Raw genomic sequence first — 21,080 nt, 5'->3', positions numbered from 1 at the left:
ACCACGTCCCATTGTACCACCACCTCGTCCCATTGTAGCACCACCACGTCCCATTGTATCACCACCACGTCCCATTGTACCACCACCTCGTCCCATTGTAGCACCACCACGTCCCATTGTATCACCACCACGTCCCATTGTATCACCACCACGTCCCATTGTATCACCACGTCCCATTGTATTACTACGTCGTCCCATTGTATCACCACGTCGCCCATTGTATCGACACGTCGTCCCACTGTATCATCACCTCGCCCCATTGTACCACCACATCGCCCCATTGTACCACCACATCGTACCACCACATCGCCCCATTGTACCACCACATCGCCCCATTGTATCACCACGTCGCCCATTGTATCGACACGTCGTGCCACTGTATCATCACATCGCCCCATTGTACCACCACATCGCCCCATTGTACCACCACATCGCCCCATTGTACCACCTCATCGTACCATTGTACCACCACATCGTACCACCACATCGCCGCATTGTACCACCACATCGCCCCATTGTACCACCACATCGCCCCGTTGTATAACCAAGTCGTCAAATTGTATTACCATGTCATCGCAATAACAATTCAAGACGTCACGAAATGACGTCAAGTTAGGTCTTCCATTTACATAAAATTTAAGCTGCTTAATTTATTTTGATGTTTTCAGCTGCCCCTCAGTTTGTCCGTCCACAGACTGCAGTGATTACTGCGCCTTACGGTACATCGATTGTCTTGCCCTGTCGTGCCGTCGGATCCCCACATGCGGACATTGTGTGGCAGCCTCCGGTCGACCCATTGTCCTTGGGGAGGTACATCCAGGAGTACGAAGGCATGGAGATCTTGAACGTAAAATATTCTGACTCAATGACGTTTCAATGTCGAGCCCATAACATATTCGGTACGGTTGAGAAATACATCAAGCTCATTGTCACTGGTGAGTATACCGACAAACCTGGGTTTTTAGGGGGATCTTCTGTGTGCTATTTCCAAACTGAAATAGTGACAAAAACATACATTCGCAAAAGAAATTCATGAAAACTATCACTATCAATTGCTTTAAAACTTTGTTAACATAACAAAATATTTCACCTGCGAAACGCAACAAAATAATGTAAAGAAAAATAACAGAGTTGACAGTAACTAACAATGAAGTAACGAAATAACAGAGTTGACAGTAACTAACAATGAAGTAACGAAATAACGGAGTTGACAGTAACCAACAATGAAGTAACGAAATAACGGAGTTGACAGTAACCAACAATGAAGTAACGAAATAACGGAGTTGACAGTAACTAACAATGAAGTAAAGAAATAACGGAGTTGACAGTAACTAACAATGAAGTAACGAAATAACGGAGTTGACAGTAACCAACAATGAAGTAACGAAATAACGGAGTTGACAGTAACTAACAATGAAGTAACGAAATAACGGAGTTGACAGTAACCAACAATGAAGTAACGAAATAACAGAGTTGACAGTAACTAACAATGAAGTAACGAAATAACGGAGTTGACAGTAACTAACAATGAAGTAACGAAATAACGGAGTTGACAGTAACTAACAATGAAGTAACGAAATAACGGAGTTGACAGTAACTAACAATGAAGTAACGAAATAACGGAGTTGACAGTAACCAACAATGAAGTAACGAAATAACGGAGTTGACAGTAACTAACAATGAAGTAACGAAATAACGGAGTTGACAGTAACTAACAATGAAGTAACGAAATAACGGAGTTGACAGTAACTAACAATGAAGTAACGAAATAACGGAGTTGACAGTAACTAACAATGAAGTAAAGAAATAACGGAGTTGACAGTAACTAACAATGAAGTAAAGAAATAACGGAGTTGACAGTAACTAACAATGAAGTAACGAAATAACGGAGTTGACAGTAACTAACAATGAAGTAACGAAATAACGGAGTTGACAGTAACTAACAATGAAGTAACGAAATAACGGAGTTGACAGTAACTAACAATGAAGTAACGAAATAACGGAGTTGACAGTAACTAACAATGAAGTAAAGAAATAACGGAGTTGACAGTAACTAACAATGAAGTAAAGAAATAACGGAGTTGACAGTAACTAACAATGAAGTAAAGAAATAACGGAGTTGACAGTAACTAACAATGAAGTAACGAAATAACGGAGTTGACAGTAACTAACAATGAAGTAACGAAATAACGGAGTTGACAGTAACTAACAATGAAGTAACGAAATAACGGAGTTGACAGTAACTAACAATGAAGTAACGAAATAACGGAGTTGACAGTAACTAACAATGAAGTAAAGAAATAACGGAGTTGACAGTAACTAACAATGAAGTAACGAAATAACGGAGTTGACAGTAACTAACAATGAAGTAAAGAAATAACGGAGTTGACAGTAACTAACAATGAAGTAACGAAATAACGGAGTTGACAGTAACTAACAATGAAGTAACGAAATAACAGAGTTGACAGTAACTAACAATGAAGTAACGAAATAACAGAGTTGACAGTAACTAACAATGAAGTAACGAAATAACGGAGTTGACAGAAGCCAACAATGAAGTAACGAAATAACAGAGTTGACAGTAACTAACAATGAAGTAACGAAATAACGGAGTTGACAGTAACCAACAATGAAGTAACGAAATAACAGAGTTGACAGTAACTAACAATGAAGTAACGAAATAACGGAGTTGACAGTAACCAACAATGAAGTAACGAAATAACGGAGTTGACAGTAACTAACAATGAAGTAACGAAATAACGGAGTTGACAGTAGCTAACAATGAAGTAACGAAATAACAGAGTTGACAGTAACTAACAATGAAGTAACGAAATAACGGAGTTGACAGTAACTAACAATGAAGTAACGAAATAACGGAGTTGACAGTAACTAACAATGAAGTAACGAAATAACGGAGTTGACAGTAGCTAACAATGAAGTAACGAAATAACGGAGTTGACAGTAACTAACAATGAAGTAACGAAATAACGGAGTTGACAGTAACTAACAATGAAGTAACGAAATAACAGAGTTGACAGTAACTAACAATGAAGTAAAGAAATAACAGAGTTGACAGTAACTAACAATGAAGTAACGAAATAACGGAGTTGACAGTAACTAACAATGAAGTAACGAAATAACGGAGTTGACAGTAACTAACAATGAAGTAACGAAATAACGGAGTTGACAGTAACTAACAATGAAGTAAAGAAATAACGGAGTTGACAGTAACTAACAATGAAGTAACGAAATAACGGAGTTGACAGTAACTAACAATGAAGTAAAGAAATAACAGAGTTGACAGTAACTAACAATGAAGTAAAAAAATAACAGAGTTGACAGTAACTAACAATGAAGTAACGAAATAACGGAGTTGACAGTAACTAACAATGAAGTAACGAAATAACGGAGTTGACAGTAACTAACAATGAAGTAACGAAATAACGGAGATGACAGTAACTAACAATGAAGTAACGAAATAACGGAGTTGACAGTAACTAACAATGAAGTAACGAAATAACAGAGTTGACAGTAACTAACAATGAAGTAACGAAATAACGGAGTTGACAGTAATTGCAAATTTTACTTTTGTTATTTAATTCACCATCGTGTCAAATGGTATATAGATTATAAAAGTAGAGTATAAAATTTTCCCAAACTGATCCCTAATTCCCAAACATAATCTCCAGATACCCGTCAATATTAACAATACATTTGTATATACTTATGTTCGAAATGAGCTCTCCTAAACTCCAAATTATTACAGGAAAATGTCCTTGTGAAATAAATGTCTTTTAAATCGATTATTTATAAGAAATAAATGCACCCCATGATCGCTTTTTTTAGATAGATTATGTTTGGAAATCGCTTTGATATTCACATATAATCTTGAACGGAGACACCGAGACGACAAGCAGATAAAAAAAGTGTTTATTATTGGGAGAATACGAGTAATGGAAAAAATATTTTTAAAAAAAGTTCTTTACCTTTCTTGTACAGATACGGTTTAAAAAGTTTTACTGGTAAGACCTATGACTCAAGTGTATCGTTACAGTATTCCGTATAATTAAGGATTTTCTTTATTTTTCTTTGTTTATGAGGTAATAGGTCCAGAAGAGCACGTGGTAAATTGCATATACGCGAAGTGTTCAGCGATATCATATCAGAACATAGTAGTCGTTCGCCAAGAGTTACGTCCCCTTCACATCTCCGTCGTAACAGGCTTCCCATTAGAAAGATACGACATTTGGCATGTTTTTATTAAAGTTAAGGTACAAATGGTTGTTGCTACATCTATTACATTTCGTGACAACGACACAAGGATGTTTTATGCATGCTCCAGTAGTTATAATGAAAAGTAATCAAAGGAAACATCCGTAAAATTACTCGAGTTCATCTTGCAGCTTGCTGCTATTACAACGTGAAACACCATGGCGGACGAACGGGTTTCCCCCAAGTTCAATATAGGTTGCTATAAATATTTATCCAATAAGCTATTACGCTCGATATGACGCATTAGGGATTTAATCCCATCTGTCAAATGAAATTGGTCAACAGAAAATCTATTTTAAGCCCGTAATTACCGGCATGACGATGCAGTGTTGATGCAAATAGACGCCTTCAGAAATAGTTCCGGGCCAAGGAAAAACGGACCAATGACAACAAAATTGAAACAGTAACTTTATTAACAACAATAAATTGACATTCCTTGTCAAATAAAGCATATATCAATACTATATATACATATATCCATTATCAAAAGCCATCACTCCACAACTATTTTTTTATTTAAAACGAAGTCAGAAACACTTGCATATTTATATGTAGCCACAATGGCTTGTCTAGATAATTAAGATAATAAAAATAATTTCGAAAAGTCCCTGTGATTTTGCTACTTCTGGTTATTAATTTTGTAAATATGCTTTTTTTCTCACATGATGCACAAAATATTGCCCCATTAGGATATTCTGACAAGGTGAAGTTAACGACGCCATCAAAAGACCATGGCTGCAATAGTAATAATGGTATTGACTTATCTGCAAATAAATTGGCAACCATACAACTTAATGCTAGAATCACTGTAATTCCTCCACCAGTATGAGTGATTTACATTATTCTGATAGTGTAACAAACAAACTCTGTCCCGTCAGTTTATCCTAATAGCGATCTATGAAGGTATAATGGAATGCTGACAATATTTATATATTGAACAATCATTTTAATTTGTCACACGAAAAAAAAAACAAGAGCCTGTTTCAGGTCACGAAATACGCCTGTGATTTTGTCTGACTATCACCTACACTATTTATGCTGTATATAATATATTGCATTTGTTTCAATGGTAATTGCGTAATACTTTGCAAAGTTATTGCACCGACATTGAAAAGGTTACAGACATTAATGGGCCGTAACTCTAAAAGTTGTGGATCAAAAATCATGGAAATCAAACTCAATCTAGCTTTGATTGTACTTAAGCTTGCAATGAAAGTTAAAAGAAATCTGTTAAGGCTTAATAAATTCCAAAATCGCTGGGACATTGAAATGTTTACGAACAGAGGGACATACGGACGGAAGATGGACGGATGGAAGACGAGAATACCATAATATGTCCTGTCATTTGACGGATGTATAAAATACATAAATATCAAACAAAAAAAAGAAGTAAATAAATGTAAAGATCATAAATCTAAAATAATAAGCAAAATCACTTGAGGTACGCATATTGTGCATAATAATACATTGAAAAATTAATTTAAGATTAGAAACAAGAGGCCCATGGGCCTTATCGGTCACCTTAGAATCAATCACTTCACAAGCAATGGTAAGAACTGACAGTATTTCTGATATTGATTTACATTTATTATTAACAGCTAATAGTTGTCTGCTGTTTAAAGAATTATAAAAAAAATCATCACATGTTTTGTTTTTTATTTGTCTATTTCATTATATCTAGGAACATTTATCTTATAGTGATATAGTGAGAGCTGTCAGTTGCTCACTTATTATGAGTCCATACTAGTTTATGGAGAAATTACTGAAATTAGCATGTCTATGTGTGCTTGATGATGAAGATAATGATGTTGACTGTGTCTAAGAATCTGCAGCATCCTTATGCATGGAAGTTAAAGTGTGTGAAGAAGCTGATAATGAGGATGTGTGATGCTGCTGTGTGATGCTGCTGATGTTGGTATATATGATGATGTTGAGGTGTGACGATGCTGATTTGGTATGTGATAATGCGGATGTGTAATGCTGCTGAAGTGTGATGATGCTAATGTTGATAGGTGACCATAATGATGCTGATGGTATGTAATGATGCTAATGTGTGACGAGGATGATGATTGTATATGATGACGTTGATGTCAGATGCTAATGTTGTTTGTATATGTAACAATGCTGGAGTGCTAGTATGGCTGCAAGTTATAAATAAATGTTTAGAGTGATTGTGTTACATAGTGTCTATGATAGTTAAGATATAGTGTGCAACTCAAAATGCTGTGTGTTTAGTGGTGAAAATGATGCATGACTATACTCTGTAAGTGTGTGACGATGGGAGTTATAGACTGATAGTATATATGAATCTATTTATTCCTCATGTGTTTTTCGATAAATAAAAAATAAACAAATATATATAAATAAATAAAAATAAAATTGATATTATCCCTGTTAATAATTAACATTTAATATTACTTTTGCTAAATGATTCTCTTGGCATGTTTAAATGGGTTAAAATTTCCCTTGCACCGGTTGCAGTGCGCTTCCATAAAATTCTATAACGATACTACGCGATCTCTAAAAACTACAGCTCAAGCACCATTTCATCAATTAAATAATATTAATATAATACAAAAAGAACTATTACTTACGCATAAGAACTCACCACAGTTCCCCTGTAAGCAATTTCTTTCCGTGAGGTGCGCATAATACCCGCCATGCTTACATAAAAATAAAATCAAGTAGGAAAGCTCCGTGCGGGGAGGTAACTCTGCACGAACGTCAAAAATATTCTGATATGTTATTTCATTTCATTAAATCAAATTATTTGTATGGTGTTTGAGATCTTTTAAAAAACCAACATTTTATAAAAAAAGTTAACCACCGTTTATTTAAAAGTCTCGTTTGGTCGATGCTAGCAACACGTGGTGTTTGTTTGTAAACATGAATGGGCCGCAACCTTTGACTCGTGTGTAAATGTATTCCTACGCCAATATTGTTACGTCATCGTCTAGCACGTTCTGGACTAAAGTTATTGGAGTATAAACACAGTCGATATTCTTATGTTTTATTAGTGGGAAAATACAGCAATTGTAAATAATCTAAAGTCAGCTTGCTTTTCATCAGCTTGATCAGTCTTTGAGAAAAAAAATAGTTTATATATTCTACGTATTTTACACTACAGATTATCAATCAAACAGAATATATACGAAATTGCTTACCTTGTGCTTGATGGCTTTCAGACGTACCAGCACCTTGGTTAAATACACTGCCATGTTTGATAATATTTTCACTGTCTTGTATTGGTTGTATCGAAAAGAAAAAAGAGCTTTTAAACACCATATCAAGGTTTATATTAAAGAGAGTTTTTACAAGTAAATACAGTATGTTTATAAGGTAAATAAACCCTTGTTTTAAGTGTCGTTATTATATATTTTATTAGGAAAGAAGAACACAAGTTTAATATCTGCTACTTTTTGGTTCTCCTTTCTAGTTCTACTTTAAAAGTGACATAATGTCTATATTTATTGCATGTACATCAGTGTTTAAGCACCTGACCATTGGTAAAAAAAAACAAATTACTTCTATTTCACAGACAAAGTGACAGCTTTGGTTTCACCATCTCAGCCATCAGTCATTGGCGGGCCAACTACAAACATCGATATCGTCTGCTCATGGACGGGAACACCGCCGCCAAATGTAACATGGAGTCATATACTTCCCGGTGGAAAAACAATTCCTGTAACGGCAGGGACCACCCTGTCAGCAAATACAAACACAAGCACCCTGCATGTGACGGGGGCTGGAGCGCTGGACTCCGGGCTTTACCAGTGTACTGTCACTAATGGACTAGAAACGCAGACCAGTACAGCCAACTTGACCGTCCAATGTAGGTATATTGACCGTCCTATGTAGGTATATTGACCGTCTTATGTAGGTTTATTTACCGTCCTATGTAGGTATATTGACCGTCCTATGTAGGTGTATTGACAGTCCTATTTAGGTGTATTGACCGTCCTATATAGGTATATTGACCGTCCTATGTAGGTATATTGACCGTCCTATGTAGGTATACTGACCGTCCTATGTAGGTGAATTGACAGTCCTATGTAGGTATATTGACCATCCTATGTAGGTATATTGACCGCACAATGTGGCTATATTGACCGTCCTATGTAGGTATATTGACCGTCCTAAGTGGGTGTATTGACCGTCCTATGTGGGTGTATTGACCGTCCTATGTGGGTATATTGACCGTCCTATGTAAGTATATTGACTGTCCTATGTAGGTATATTGACCGTCGTATGTAGGTGTATTGACCGTCCTATGTAGGTATATTGACAGTCCTATGTAGGTATATTGACCGTCCTATGTAGGTATATTGACCGTCGTATATTGACCGTCCTATGTAGGTATATTGACCGTCACATGAAGGTATATTGACCGTCCAGTGTAGGTATATTGATAGCACAATGTAACTATATTGACCGTCCTATGTAGGTATATTGACCGCACAATGTAGCTATATTGACCGTCCTATGTAGGTATATTGACCGTCACATAAAGGTATATTGACCGTCCTATGTAGGTATATTGACTATCCTATGTAGGTATATTGACCACACAATGTAGCTATATTGACCGTCCTATGTAGGTATATTGACCGTCCTAAGTGGGTGTATTGACCGTCCTATGTGGGTGTATTGACCGTCCTATGTGGGTATATTGACCGTCCTATGTAAGTATATTGACTGTCCTATGTAGGTATATTGACCGTCGTATGTAGGTGTATTGACCGTCTTATGTAGGTATATTGACAGTCCTATGTAGGTATATTGACCGTCCTATGTAGGTATATTGACCGTCGTATATTGACCGTCCTATGTAGGTATATTGACCGTCACATGAAGGTATATTGACCGTCCAGTGTAGGTATATTGATAGCACAATGTAACTATATTGACCGTCCTATGTAGGTATATTGACCGCACAATGTAGCTATATTGACCGTCCTATGTAGGTATATTGACCGTCACATAAAGGTATATTGACCGTCCTATGTAGGTATATTGACTATCCTATGTAGGTATATTGACCACACAATGTAGCTATATTGACCGTCTTATGTAGGTATATTGACCGTCATATGTAGCTATATTGATCGTCCTATGTAGCTATATTGACCGTCCTATGTGGGTATATTGACCGTCCTATGTAGGTATATTAACAGTCCTATGAAGGTATATTGAGCGTCCTATGTAGGTATATTAACCGTCCTATGTAGGTGTATTGACCGTCCTATGTAGGTATATTAACCGTCTTATGTAGGTATATTGACCGTCCTATGTAGGTATATTGACCGTCCTATGTAGGTATATTGACCGTCTTATGTAGGTGTATTGACCCTCCTATGTAGGTATATTGACCGTCCTATATAGCTATATTGACCGTCCTATGTAGGTATATTGACCGTCCTATGTAGGTATATTGACCGCACAATGTAGCTATATTGACCGTCCTATGTAGGTATATTGACCGCACAATGTAGCTATATTGACCGTCCTATGTAGGTGTATTGACCGTCCTATGTAGGTATATTGACCGTCCTATGTAGGTATATTGACCGTCCTATGTAGCTATATTGACCATCCTATGTAGGTATATTGACCGCACAATGTGGCTATATTGACCGTCCTATGTAGGTATATTGACCGTCCTAAGTGGGTGTATTGACCGTCCTATGTGGGTGTATTGACCGTCCTATGTGGGTATATTGACCGTCCTATGTAAGTATATTGACTGTCCTATGTAGGTATATTGACCGTCGTATGTAGGTGTATTGACCGTCCTATGTAGGTATATTGACAGTCCTATGTAGGTATATTGACCGTCCTATGTAGGTATATTGACCGTCGTATATTGACCGTCCTATGTAGGTATATTGACCGTCACATGAAGGTATATTGACCGTCCAGTGTAGGTATATTGATAGCTAAATGTAACTATATTGACCGTCCTATGTAGGTATATTGACCGCACAATGTAGCTATATTGACCGTCCTATGTAGGTATATTGACCGTCACATAAAGGTATATTGACCGTCCTATGTAGGTATATTGACCATCCTATGTAGGTATATTGACCACACAATGTAGCTATATTGACCGTCTTATGTAGGTATATTGACCGTCATATGTAGCTATATTGATCGTCCTATGTAGCTATATTGACCGTCCTATGTGGGTATATTGACCGTCCTATGTAGGTATATTAACAGTCCTATGAAGGTATATTGACCGTCCTATGTAGGTATATTAACCGTCCTATGTAGGTGTATTGACCGTCCTATGTAGGTATATTAACCGTCTTATGTAGGTATATTGACCGTCCTATGTAGGTATATTGACCGTCCTATGTAGGTATATTGACCGTCTTATGTAGGTGTATTGACCCTCCTATGTAGGTATATTGACCGTCCTATATAGCTATATTGACCGTCCTATGTAGGTATATTGACCGTCCTATGTAGGTATATTGACCGCACAATGTAGCTATATTGACCGTCCTATGTAGGTATATTGACCGCACAATGTAGCTATATTGACCGTCCTATGTAGGTGTATTGACCGTCCTATGTAGGTATATTGACCGTCCTATGTAGCTATATTGACCATCCTGTGTAGATATATTGACCGTCCTATGTAGCTATATTGACCGTCTTATATAGGTATATTGACCGTCCTATGTATGTATAATGACCGTATTATATATGTATATTTACCGTCCATGTCAAAGTTGAATTTAAATCAAAAGTATTATCTGCATATAAAGTAAGTTCAGTCTGAAAGTGATTTCAACGAAATCAGGAATTTTAAGGTTTCATCAATATATTACTTGATACGTTGAACAATTTTCCTTGTGTTTCCTCAGCAAAGCCGGGAATACTTACAGGCCCACTTACCCAAACTGTGCAGGCTGGTCAAACTATCGTTCTCCGATGTGACGTCGTAGCCACGCCGCCAGCTAGTGTAGTATGGACCTACCCGCATGTAAGTTAATACTTCGAGGAAGCGTGCCATTGATAGGTTTAAAATTTCGAATTGTCATTTGTTAGTATATATCATTAACTGAATCTACTTACATACTTATTGATGTGTCCGCTGGTCGTTGTTTCAGTCTCGCAGACAAAGACGCCGTTGTATGTACAATGTACTTTGTAGGCATGCTTTATAGACAATATCACACTCGGTTCCCTGTAGCGCTAAATGCAGACGAAAACTACCCCTCAGCGTGGTGCTCTGTTACAAAAGCGACGGTATCAATGTTTCCCGGCAAACAGAAATTTGTCTTCGTTGAGGATTTTTGTTGCTGTCAGTGACGTCCTTGACCCCGTGCTTCAACACGGATTGGGCATGTCCATTTCTATTGTTTGTTTTTTCAGAGTGAGAGTTCAGCATCATAATGATGTTTTTTTTTTATTTTTTGCAGACGGGGACAGCCCCTCCTAAAGACGTACTTGTAAACCCAGACGGCTCTATCACCATTCAGAACATCAATGACTTCAATCAGGGCACCTACACTTGCTCAGCTACAAACGGTCTCGGGACCACGACCGCAACTGGACAGGTCAACGTTATATGTAAGTATATGTGTCAAAGGTCACCAACATAGAATCATAATGACATTCAAACGTACACCACTGCGTGAACATTACTTTATGGTATGTAATCAACTGAACAGATTCTGTACTCTAAAAAGTCGTAGTAGAGAAGTTTTTGTTTTATTTTCTGTATCTGACAAAAATAATTCGTAAAATTTTGAAACTAGATTTATCCCTGGTATCACTGATCATGATATCGCCATCTCACGCCCTCTCAGCTGAAGTCTCGTCTGTTCGTAGCTCCGGTAACGGTTAGCGTCACTCCAAATGAACTTCCTGTACACGCGGGAGATACTTTCACACAAATCACCTGTTCCGGAACAGGAGATCCAAATCCGACACTGACTTGGACCAACGAAAATGGTGTACCTGTGACGTCTAGCGGCGGGAAATTCCTGTTACTAGGCAACGGTGGTCTAATTATAACCAACGTCGATCCGGACAGTGATTCCGGAGTGTATATCTGTACCGGAAACAACGGCAAAGAGACAGCCACGGCGCAGACCATAGGCAAGTTCAAATTAGATCACGTGGGTAATGGTTACCAGGAGTTACTATTTTTGGTCATATAGTGAAGGCGGGATCAAGATAAAACACAAATTATATCACAACGCAGCAATGCTATGTAATCTGTCGATATCACTCTCGTTCTTTTTTATGTTGATTTTATATATTCCAATTAAGATAATATTGTGATATCTTGGAAATATTGCATGGTAGACGTTAATGAAAAAGTCCCATCTGAACGTCTTTGTATTTTTTCAGTGTATCACGACCTCGGAGCACTTAGCTGTACTACAACATTTGCTGACTGTTCAACAAATATAGGGAGAGCGTGTGGGTAAGTCTGACAGGGTAATCAACAAACACGGGGGAGGGGTAATTTGACAGGGAAATCTACAAACACGGGGGAGGGGATGTGGGTAAGTCTGACAGGATAATCAACAAACACGGGAGAGTGTGTGGGTAAAAATGACAGGGTAATCAACAAACACGGGAGGTGTAGGTAAATCTGACAGGGTAATCTACAAACACGGGAGAGTGTGTGGGTAAATCTGACAGGGTTATCTACAAACACGGGGGAGTGTGTGGGTAAATCTGACAGAGTTATCTACAAACAGGGGGTGTGTGGGTCAGTCTGACAGGCTAATTAACAAACAGGGGTGAGTGTGTGGGTAAGTCTGACAGGGTAATCAACAAACACGGGAGGTGTAGGTAAATCTGACAGGGTTATCTACAAACACGGTTTAGTGTGTGGGTAAATCTGACAGGGTAATCAACAAACAGAGGTGTGTGTGGGTCAGTCTGACAGGCTAATTAACAAACACGGGGGAGTGTGTGGGTAAGTCTGACAGGGTAATCACAAAAAACACGGGTGAGTGTGTGGGTAAGTCTGACAGGGTAATCAACAAACACGGGGGAGGGGATGTCGGGTAAATCTGACAGGGTAAACAACAAACACGGGGGAGTGTGTGGGTAAATCTGACAGGATAATCAACAAACACGGGGGAGTGTGTGGGTAAGTTTGACAGGGTAATCCACAAACACGGGGCAGTGTGTGGGTAAGTTTGACAGGGTAATAAAATAACACAGGTGAGTGTGTGGGTAAGTCTGACGGGGTAATCAACAAACAGGGGGTGTGTTGGTAAATCTGACAGTGTAATCAACAAACACGGCGGTGTGTGGGTAAATCTTACAGGGTAATCAACAAACACGGGGGAGTGTGTGGGTAAATTTTACAGGGTAATCAACAAACACGGGGGAGTGTGTGGGTAAATCTGACAGGGTAATCTACAAACACGGGGGAGTGTGTGGGTAAATCTGACAGGGGAGAGTGTGTGGGTAAATCTGACAGGGTAATCTACAAACACGGGGGAGTGTGTAACAAACACGGGGGAGTGTGTGGGTAAATCTGACAGGGGAATCTACAAACACGGGGGAGTGTGTGGGTAAATCTGACAGGGTAATCTACAAACACGGGGGAGTGTGTGGGTAAATCTGACAGGGGAATCTACAAACACGGGAGGGTGTGTGGGTAAATCTGACAGGATAATCAACAAACACGGGGGAGTGTATGGGTAAATCTGACAGGGGAATCTACAAACACGGGGGAGTGTGTGGGTAAATCTGAAAACACGGGGGAGTGTGTGGGTAAATCTGACAGGGTAATCTACAAACACGGGGGAGTGTGTGGGTAACAGGGTAATCTGTGTTGGTAAACACAGGGAATCAACAAACACGGGTGTGTGGGTAAATCTGACAGGGTAATCAACAAACACGGGGGAGTGTATGGGTAAATCTGACAGGGTAATCTACAAACACGGGGGAAATCTGACAGGGTAATCTACAAACACGGGGGAGTGTTTGGGTAAGTCTGACAGGGTAATCAACAAACACGGGGGAGTGTTTGGGTAAGTCTGACAGGGTAATCAACAAACACGGGGGAGTGTATGGGTAAATCTTACAGGGTAATCAACAAACACGGGGGAGTGTGTGGGTAAATCTGACAGGGGAATCTACAAACACGGGGGAGTGTGTGGGTAAATCCGACAGCGTAATCTACTACAACGGGGTGTGTGTGGGTAAATCTGACAGGGTAATCTAACAAACACGGGGGAGGTGTGGGTAAATCTGACAGGGTAATCTACAGTGTGTGGTAAATCTGACAGGGTAATCAACAAACACGGGGGAGTGTGTGGGTAAGTCTGACAGGGTAATCAACAAACACGGGGTGTGTGGGTAAATCTGACAGGGTAATCTACAAACACGGGGGAGGGTGTGGGTAAATCTGACAGGGTAATCAAAACACGACAGGGTAATCAACAAACACGTGTGTGTGGGTAAGTCTGACAGGGTAATCAACAAACACGGGGGAGTGTGTGGGTAAATCTGACAGGGTAATCTACAAACACGGGGGAGTGTGTGGGTAAGTCTGACAGGGTAATCAACAAACAGGAGGTGTGTTGGTAAATCTGACAGGGTAATCAACAAACACGGTAGGGTGTGTGGGTAAATCTGACAGGGTAAGCTACAAACACGGGGGAGTGTATGGGTAAATCTTACAGGGTAATCAACAAACACGGGGGAGTGTGTGGGTAAATCTGACAGGGTAATCTACAAACACGGGGGTGTGTGTGGGTAAGTCTGACAGGGTAATCAGCAAACACGGGGGAGTGTGTGGGTAAATCTGACAGGGTAATCTACAAACACGGGGGAGTGTGTGGGTAAGTCTGACAGGGTAATAAAATCTGACAGGGTAATCAACAAACACGGGGGTGTGTGGGTAAATCTGACAGGGTAATCAACAAACACGGGGGGTGTGTGGGTAAATCAACAAAAACACGGGGGTGTGTGGGTAAATCTGACAGGGTAATCTACAAACACGGGGGAGTGTGTGGGTAAATCTGACAGGGTAATCAACAAACACGGGGGAGTGTGGGTAAATAATCTGACAGGGTAATCAACAAACACGGGGGAGTGTGTGGGTAAATCTGTGTGTGTGGTAAATCTGACAGGGGAATCTACAAACACGGGAGGGTGTGTGGGTAAATCTGACAGGATAATCAACAAACACGGGGGAGTGTGTGGGTAAATCTGACAGGGTAATCTACAAACACGGGGGAGTGTGTGGGTAAATCTGACAGGGTAATCTACAAACACGGGGGAGTGTGTGGGTAAGTCTGACAGGGTAATCAACAAACAGGAGGTGTGCTGGTAAATCTGACAGGGGAATCAACAAACACGGGAGGGTGTGTGGGTAAATCTGACAGGGTAATCTACAAACACGGGGGAGTGTATGGGTAAATCTGACAGGGTAATCAACAAACACGGGGAGTGTATGGGTAAATCTGACAGGGTAATCTACAAACACGGGGGAGTGTTTGGGTAAATCTGACAGGGTAATCAACAAACACGGGAGGGTGTGTGGGTAAATCTGACAGGGTAATCTACAAACACGGGGGAGTGTTTGGGTAAATCTGACAGGGTTATCTACAAACACGGGGGAGTGTATGGGTAAATCTGACAGGGTAATCAACAAACACGGGGGAGTGTGTGGGTAAATCTGACAGGGGAATCTACAAACACGGGAGGGTGTGTGGGTAAATCTGACAGGATAATCAACAAACACGGGGGAGTGTGTGGGTAAATCTGACAGGGTAATCAACAAACACGGTAGGGTGTATGGGTAAATCTGACAGGGTAATCAACAAACACGGGGAGTGTATGGGTAAATCTGACAGGGTAATCTACAAACACGGGGGAGTGTTTGGGTAAGTCTGACAGGGTAATCAACAAACACGGGGGAGTGTATGGGTAAATCTGACAGGGTAATCTACAAACACGGGGGAGTGTTTGGGTAAATCTGACAGGGTAATCTACAAACACGGGGGAGTGTGTGGGTAAATCTGACAGGGTAATCTACAAACACGGGGGAGTGTGTGGGTAAATCTGACAGGGTAATCTACAAACACGGGGGAGTGTATGGGTAAATCTGACAGGGTAATCTACAAACACGGGGGAGTGTATGGGTAAATCTGACAGGGTAATCTACAAACACGGGGGAGTGTATGGGTAAATCTGACAGGGTAATCTACAAACACGGGGGAGTGTGTGGTATGGGTAAATCTGACAGGGTAATCTACAAACACGGGGGAGTGTATGGGTAAATCTGACAGGGTAATCTACAAACACGGGGGAGTGTATGGGTAAATCTGACAGGGTAATCTACAAACACGGGGGAGTATATGGGTAAATCTGACAGGGTAATCTACAAACACGGGGGAGTGTATGGGTAAATCTGACAGGGTAATCTACAAACACGGGGGAGTGTATGGGTAAATCTGACAGGGTAATCAACAAACACGGGGGAGTGTATGGGTAAAAATGACACCTTAATCAACAAAATCGTGGAGAGTTTATGTTTTACTCTTATATGGTAAAAACCGAACATGGTGAGGGTCTAATGGTTAGTTTACCTGAAGTCAAATTCAAGATAACTGCTGTACTATAATCATAAACCATTGACTTAAAGAATATATACATTATATGTAAAATATGTCTATGTTCAATGACGCCATAATATATAATTAAACATAGGCAATTATTTTACCAATCTGATACGCATTTTTCATACCACAGCGGATACTGTCCAGGAAATTGTGGCACGCAAGGTGGCGCTGTATATGGTTACAAACAATATACACTTGTAAGTATTCTGAATAAATTTGGTATTAGAATAATATACTGGACGTGAAGTTTATCTAACGGCGAAATGTTTTGGAAATATAACAGTTTTCATGAAATGCAGACTGTAGGTAACTTTAACCAGGTAGTTTGTTAATGGTTTTCGTAAAGACTATGGCACAGGTAACCAAAGGTGAATACACAAGTAAATACACAGGTAACGAAAAGTAAATATACCGGTAATCAAATATGGTTACACAGGTAAAACACAGGAACCAAAAGGTGAATACACAGGTAAATACACAGGTAATAAAAGGTGAATACACAGGTACATACACAGGTAACGAAAGGTAATTATACAGGTAATCAAATGTGATTACACAGGTAAAACACAGGTAATAAAAAAGGTAAATATAAAGGTAACCAAAAAGTGAATATACAGGTAAAACACAGGAAACAATACACCGTTAAATACACAGGTAACGTAAGGTAAATACAATAGTAAAGTATTGGTAAAACAAAAGGTAAATAAACAGGTAACCAAAGGTGAATACACAGGTAATCAAATGTGAATACACATGTAAAATATTGTTATCAAAATGTTTATATACCGGTAGATGCAAATGTAACCAAAGAGAAATATGCATGTAACCTAAGATAAATACACAGATAGTGAAAGGTGAATACACAGGTAAATACACAGGTAACCAAAAGTAAATACGCAAGTAACCCAATGTGAATTCACAGGTAAATACACAGGTAACGAAAGGTGAATACACAGGTGACCTAAGATAAATAGACAAGTAACCAAACGTATATAAACAGGTAAATTCACATGTAACCATAAGTAAATAAACATATAACCGAAGTTAATACACAGGTAGTGAAAGGTGAATATACAGGTAAATTCACAGGTTACCAGAGGTCAATATACAGGTAAATTCACAGGTTACCATAGGTCAATATACAGATAAATTCTCAGGTTATCAGAGGTCAATATACAGGTAAATTCACAGGTAATCAGAGGTCAATATACAGGTAAATTCACAGGTTATCAGAGGTCAATATACAGGTAAATTCACAGGTTATCAGAGGTCAATATACAGGTAAATTCACAGGTTATCAGAGGTAAATATACAGGTTAATTCACAGGTTATCAGAGGTCAATATACAGGTAAATTCAAAGGTTATCAGAGGTCAATATACAGGTAAATTCACAGGTAATCAGAGGTCAATATACAGGTAAATTCACAGGTAATCAGAGGTCAATATACAGGTAAATTCACAGGTTATCAGAGGTCAATATACAGGTTAATTCACAGGTTATCAGAGGTCAATATACAGGTAAATTCACAGGTTATCAGAGGTCAATATACAGGTAAATTCACAGGTTATCAGAGGTCAATATACAGGTAAATTCACAGGTTATCAGAGGTAAATATACAGGTTAATTCACAGGTTATCAGAGGTCAATATACAGGTAAATTCAAAGGTTATCAGAGGTCAATATACAGGTAAATTCACAGGTTACCATAGGTCAATATACAGGTAAATTCACAGGTTATCAGAGGTCAATATACAGGTTAATTCACAGGTTATCAGAGGTCAATATACAGGTTAATTCACAGGTTATCAGAGGTCAATATACAGGTTAATTCACAGGTTACCATAGGTCAATATACAGGTTAATTCACAGGTTATCAGAGGTCAATATACAGGTAACCGATTAACTCATCTGAAATGGAGTTATATCCTCCTAACAACAACCTTCTAACAATTATATATAACTAAATAGAGCGGATGAAGGGCCTGCATACGTAAAGCGAATTGGGCACAGTCAACATAGGTATATAGAGGGCGCCCTAATGACTTAAAGGGTCGATAAACAGAGTCCTCTTGTTGGGCGTTTTTTTTTTTTTTTTTCAGCAATCCGTAGTGTGCTTATCAGCAAGGCATTCGGGAACAACAGGAAATGACGTCATTTGGCAAATAAAACAAGGTGGCAACACATTCGAGGGTAAATTAAGCAATGGAATCCTTAGCCAATAGTAAGTAATGTAGTGTATTCAATTCATTAGCAGAATATTAGCATGTTTCAACAATTGAAAAGTACAGCATTGAAAATGAAAACCTCAGTATGTTATCGATATGACAATATTTACTTGTAAAAACGATCATGATATCAAATTTAAAATTCGTTTCCTTTAGATAGTTCATTTAGGAACCATGTCACAATTTTTAAAAAAAATTTTAAAGAAAACCCATAAATATCTCGTTTAGTGAAATCTTATAAAATCGCCACACTATAAGTTTCCTTAAATATACATCGTGATTAACCCAAGTAAATATCGATTTAACATTAGATTAATTCACAATGAGAAACTGTACTCGTGTATTCTGTATATATAGTAAGTGCTGAACCATCATTTCAGTTCCGGTCCTCTAGCAGAAACAGCACAAATCTGGGAGGGGCCAACCGGCCCCGCCCGGCCAGCCAACGCACCTGTATTAGGATGAGGCCAAGCCCAAACCGTCAATATGTCCATATCCCGAGGACGGAACGCAATCTAAACTCACCAACTCTTCATCGTACACATTTCTGTCTCCATTGCTCCGAGTCACAATGTGACGCTTTAATAAAATTATCTAAAAACTTGTTTGATCTATTTATCATGGTTTTTTAAAACTTTTTTGCTTTACGGTCCAAAAAAATTTGAATTAAAACATTATCAAAGGCTTCTTCTCGTTAGTCGTCGTCTCTTTGAAACGCATCTGGTATCTTTTTTATTAGCACTGACTTGTGATAAGCTGGACGTGAAGTCCTCTCATACTCAGCAGCTGAATCATTGGTGCTTGTATATAACATGTATTATTGTTTTGAAAAAGCAAGCTGTGACCACAATCTGATGACGTAAACTTGTCACACAGAGTTTGTGTCTACTTCATAATACAAATACAAACAGCTCTCTAAACCTGGTATATCTATGTCTAAAATGATTTGAGAGGAAAATTTAAGTGACCTTATAAAAACTCCATACGATTTTCAAAATAAGCAACACGGCAAGAAAATTAAGAAAAAAAGTTTAGTTTGGAAAGGTAGCTTTTTAAAAAGTTTAAATATAGACACAATAAACAGTAGGTAATATGTTTACAAATTTATTTATAGATACAATATACACTAGGTACCACGTATACTTGTTTATTTATAGATACAATATACACTAGGTACCATGTTTACAAGTTTATTTATAGATACAATATACACTAGGTACCACGTATACTTGTTTATTTATAGATACAATATACACTAGGTACCATGTTTACAAGTTTATTTATAGATACAATACACAGGTAATGAGTATGAGATGTATACCCAATGATAAAACATCAAGTTTCTCCACGTATATAGCGGTTCAGTGCACACGAGATCACACGAAAAGATAGTCAAAAGTTTCTTGTGATTTACTGTGCAGTCAGGCATGGCCATGAACATATTCCCTGTTAACAACCACAAGGCGTCACTTGCTAATTCACAGGTAAGAATTGACTATCTACATATTGACGTATAGAAATATATACATGAAAATCTCCATATCAAAACATGTACCAACAAAGCGTACATAGTTTATATATATATATATATATATACTGTATCTGTTTTTATGTTTTATGTATGTGATGATGTAAGGTATGTTATATTTGTGTCTTGATAAAGGGGCAGGTTTCCTCGAAAATTTGACAATTATATTTAATATTGTTATTAGTTCATTGATCATGTATGGATATATATATAATATTATGTATAGTTCGATTTTCATATAAATACAAATTAAAACTTGTTTTAATACAATTTATGCAGGCATGCTGTGCATTCATTTGTATATAATATTTGTTTTGTTTTATTGGAAGGCACTTTAAGGGATAAGTGAGGCAGTCACATGTATTACTCATGCGCAGTAATATGTGGCTATTTTTAGATGCTATATAAATAAATCACAAAGCTAATTTAACTATGGTGT

The 21,080-nt window shown here is 38.5% G+C and overlaps 1 protein-coding gene across 1 annotated transcript; it reads left to right on the top strand.

The window, feature by feature from the left end:
* Positions 1-811: 811 nt before the first annotated feature.
* On the top strand, positions 812-19,578 carry LOC132552542 (peroxidasin homolog). The gene is made up of 9 exons (XM_060216721.1): positions 812-935; positions 7,811-8,104; positions 11,148-11,266; positions 11,706-11,856; positions 12,118-12,387; positions 12,643-12,718; positions 17,017-17,083; positions 18,988-19,109; positions 19,494-19,578. The coding sequence occupies exons 1-9, from the start codon at positions 833-835 to the stop codon at positions 19,576-19,578; spliced, it is 1,287 nt and encodes a 428-aa protein (XP_060072704.1). The 5' UTR covers positions 812-832.
* The last annotated feature ends 1,502 nt before the right edge of the window (positions 19,579-21,080 follow it).

Source organism: Ylistrum balloti, unplaced genomic scaffold (assembly GCF_031769215.1).
Source record: "Ylistrum balloti isolate Yb309-2 unplaced genomic scaffold, AGI_CSIRO_Ybal_v1 Utg370254, whole genome shotgun sequence".
NCBI classification, from domain to species: domain Eukaryota; kingdom Metazoa; phylum Mollusca; class Bivalvia; order Pectinida; family Pectinidae; genus Ylistrum; species Ylistrum balloti.
Note: the sequence above shows the minus strand (reverse complement) of the source record. Positions and strands in the feature narration are given on the sequence as shown.